Source organism: Lepisma saccharinum, chromosome 3, assembly GCF_977018435.1.
Source record: "Lepisma saccharinum chromosome 3, izLepSacc3.1, whole genome shotgun sequence".
Classification (NCBI taxonomy): domain Eukaryota; kingdom Metazoa; phylum Arthropoda; class Insecta; order Zygentoma; family Lepismatidae; genus Lepisma; species Lepisma saccharinum.
This window is the reverse complement of record NC_139231.1, coordinates 113,441,384-113,445,521: the sequence shown is the minus strand read 5'-3', so window position 1 is coordinate 113,445,521 and position 4,138 is coordinate 113,441,384. Positions and strand designations below refer to the sequence as shown.

The following is a 4,138-nucleotide window of genomic DNA, read 5'->3' as shown; positions in this document are numbered from 1 at the left end:
GGGACATAAAATATGTCACTTCACATAGTACACCTTTGCCAACGTAAGATTTTAATATTACGTTTTATTATTATTTTACTCACAATATTGCATTTGTTCAAAATATGTCTTATAACTTGTTTATGGATAATATTAAATTAACTGGGTCTTATGCTATTACGAAGCGTAAGGCAGAGAATAGGAAAAGCTGGAGAATGCAGTGAAAAACCTGCCAATTAGGCAGAAAACAATGAATGAATGCACTTTGTGTCTCATTTACTTTTTAAAATTCGTGTGGGTATTAATATGTCTGACAAATTTACAATTCATGATGGGTTAAAACAAGGAGATGCATTATCTCCATTGCTCTTTAATTTTGCCTTAGAATATGCTGTTAGGAAGGTAAAAGAAACTAAAGAAGGACTAAAATTGAATGGTGTGACTCAGTTGTTAGCATATGCAGATGATGTAGACTTACTGGGGGATGATGTGAATACAATTAAGATTAATGCTAAAATATTTTTCAAAACTGCTAAAGAGATAGGTTTGGAAGTTAACAAAGAGAAAACTAAATATATGCTTACAGGCCGAAACCAAGTGTTAGGTAATAATCAAAATCTAATTATTGATACCAACTCGTTTGAACCAGTTTCCAAATTCAAATACTTAGGCGTAATATTAACAAATGAAAATTATATTAAAGAGGAAATAAAAAGTAGACTTAATTCAGGAAATGCATGTTACTTCTCTCTTCATAAACTTTTGACTTCTCGTTTAATATCTAAGAAACTAAAAGTTAAAATATACAAAACAGTAATTTTGCCTGTAGTATTATATGCATGTGAAACTTGGTCCCTTACATTGAAAGAGGAACATAAATTGAGAGTATTTGAAAATAAGATCCTTAGGAAAATATTTGGACCTAAAAGGGATGAGGAGACAGGTGAGTGGAGAAGGTTACATAATTTAGAACTACATAATCTGTATTCATGTCCAGATATTATTAGAATAATTAAATCAAGAAGAGTTAGGTGGGCAGGCCATGTAGCACGAATGGGAGAGGAAAGAGGAGTTTACAGGATTCTTATTGGGAAACCTGATGGTAAGAGACCTGTAGGAAGGCCAAGACGAAGATGGAGGGACAACGTTGAGATGGACCTAAGGGAAATCGGTAGGGATGGAAAAGAGTATATAGAACTTGCTCAAGATAGGGAAAGATGGAAGACCTGTGTTGCTGCAGCCATGAACCTTCGGGTTTAAGAAGGCTAGGGAGTTAGTTAGTTAGTTAGTCTCATTTACTTTTGCCACAGTATTTGCAGCTACTATCCAATCCAATAGATGGCTCTGAATATGACGCTATTAGTGCACTCTAGCGGCGATTTTCTGAACTCCCACACAGGAACAGTTTCTTTCATGTCTGCTTCCTCCTCTCCCTTGGTGTGTGTGTGTTATTGAAGACCATTTTGCTTGCACACAACAATAAAGTATTGCAACAACGTATATCATAAACAATTAATTTAACATTCCTAAATTATTAATCGTTCCTAGGAAACAAAGAACAAGTACTCCTTGCTGACCGACGTCGACAATTTTCGGATAACAGGTAACCAATTATTTTAAGAGTTCCATTTTTCTTAATCTCTTCTATGGGATCTTTAATGAAATATTTAATTGTCTATTACGTGATTTTTGGATGTACAGTTTTTGGTGTTCATATCGATGTAATTTTTCGTATTGATTACAAATGGTGCTATTTCTATACTGTTTTTAGTTGTAGTTTATATGACTTAGAAACGTTTACGTGCTTTGCCTGAAGATATGCGTCTCATAAATATACTTGGTTCTGTAATGAGAAAGAAATAATGAATCAGAGTACCAAAACAGTTGTCATGGCGAAATGAGTCTTCAAATCTGGGTAAAACTGTTAATAGTGATGCAGAGATGTACAACCAGACTGTGAAAAAAATTTGACAGTTGTCCTAAACTGTAGATCCCATTAATATGTAATTAACGTCGCATTTGTTTTTCTTTAATGAATATTCACCACGCAAACCCAAAAAGTTGATGATATTGAAGTTAAAACGAAAGATTTAGAAAGGGACGTGGGTATCCAAGTGACTGAAAAAATACTTTGTTTGTTACATATACGAACCCACTATTTGTGTGTGTGTCCAATCAATTTATAGGGTGACAATACCGACAGGAAAAAAATCACAGATCAACTGCCTTGACAAGAAAATTATGTAGAGAAACTAACTCATTACCAAGTAAACGGAATGCACAGACAGGAAGAAAAAAACTTATTCTTCCTCGAAAATAAAATTCTAATCATACTTCCATCTACAGTTATATTTTTTAACTTTAATAATTACAATGTTACTAAACGCACAAACGTTACATAAAATATTTATATGATATGGGCGCTTCATTACAATTACAACACTTAATGTATAAAATGAACTGATAGAATTATAAAACTTGGATCACTATTACTGACGGTAAGATTATAGTTATATTTTTCTTCTTTCTTAAATAGATGGGGAAAATTTGGTATTGCGAACGCTAAGTGACACTTTGAGAGTTTTCACGTGCGGTACCTGGCTGGTTAGAGTTTTTGGTCACTACTGAAACTGGGTACATTTTTTTTTGGCAAGTATATCGGTATGGGTCTAGCGCCAGAAAGAAAGGGAAATCCATTCTAGAAAGTATCCGCAATGGATTAGAAAGCCGAAAGATAATTCAGTGGGTTTCGATTCGATGACCACGCATTTGGAAGGCTACTACAGACTATGTTGTAGCAGATTATTAATAAGAAAATTAAACAACATTAGTGTCATCAAAGTTTTCCAAAGACGAGGGGAAAATAAATATTGAAAACTGAGCCAATCTTATTTGAAACAGGGCCTCCTTGATGGCAAAGTGACAGCGTCGTCGCCTTGTAATCAAGGGGTTTCAGGTTCGGATCCCACTTTAAACTGTAGGTTCAGTTATAATCAGGCTTACTGTGCATAAAGTGAACTTAAAACACCAACTCAATCACTCAAAATAAAAAACCCAACTCATTTGAAACGAAACTTACAAAATACTTCACTTTTTTTTAATCTATATTGATGCATACCGATAGATACTACTGGTTCCGAGGAAAATGTCGTAATAACATGAATGTGTGATTATGTTTCCTTTGCATATTTCTTGTCAGAAAAGTGTCAAGTAGAAGAGCCATGCAGAGACGACTGACCGTCCCCTGGTTGTACTACTACTCCCTCCAATCACGTTGCATCCTGATCATCCCCATCAAACCCAACCCTGTCGACGGAATGTCGAGGGAACAAATCTTCGATAAGTACCCAGCACACATCTTCACCGACCTCATGGAGGCAGTTTTCATCAGAAGAAACGAATACAGCGAACACAACAAGAAGATCCTCTTCGCTCCAACTCTGAACACCGCCATCATAACGTGGCCAATCGACGACTTTGAGCTTCTGGTTGCTCTGTGTCCGAAGGTGACCGAAGTGATTGCGTTCTGGAGAGTCGAGCAAGGTGATGACGTAGAGAAAGACATCGGTGTCATTTCGCGGCAGAGGAAGGTCAAGAGACTTATTTTTCCAGATCCAATCATGTTGGCCATCCACTTTGGACGCCTGTATCACTCCGAGAGAAATATCCTACCGAACCTTTACACTTACATCAACAAATACGTCGACAAGCAACTCGTTCGTCGGATTCATCCAAAATAGAACAAGTGTACAGTCTTAGAAAAAAATACCTGGGCCACGGGACGTAGAATTTCGTAACGTCTTAAAGCCTGTTGTTTATGCAACCCAAATAACAAAATATTCGCTTAAGTTTGCCTGGTGATTCCGAGTTCTCGGGAAGGATTGAGCTTTGATAGCATGAGTCACATGACTCTTGCCCCAGCCACAACAAACAGCTGGGTGCTACGATGCCTCCAGAAGAAAATTTCAGGAACTGGTTTCTTGACAAGAGCTACTCGTAAGGAAATACTATTATTTCAAGTGATATTAGAGTCATTGTCAAGAAGGTTCGCTTAAATGATGGTTCTCATCACAGACCACATGCCACACGTTAATTGTTTAAGTCCAGTTCATGCACTGGACCTACAGATTAAAATGGGATCCGAACCAAATGCCTCTCT

The 4,138-nt window shown here is 36.7% G+C and overlaps 1 protein-coding gene across 1 annotated transcript; it reads left to right on the top strand.

Annotated features, from left to right (window-relative positions):
- The first annotated feature begins 1,538 nt into the window (after positions 1 to 1,538).
- Positions 1,539 to 3,724, top strand: LOC145985966 (uncharacterized). Its single transcript, XM_083120114.1, has 2 exons — positions 1,539 to 1,582; positions 3,179 to 3,724. The coding sequence occupies exon 2, from the start codon at positions 3,201 to 3,203 to the stop codon at positions 3,717 to 3,719; it is 519 nt and encodes a 172-aa protein (XP_082976240.1). The 5' UTR covers positions 1,539 to 1,582; positions 3,179 to 3,200; the 3' UTR covers positions 3,720 to 3,724.
- Positions 3,725 to 4,138: the final 414 nt, after the last annotated feature.

What these genes read in the sequence shown, in the direction of transcription:
- LOC145985966 (XM_083120114.1), top strand. Translation starts at nt 3,201, where the DNA reads ATGCAGAGACGACTGACCGTCCCCTGGTTGTACTACTACTCCCTCCAA.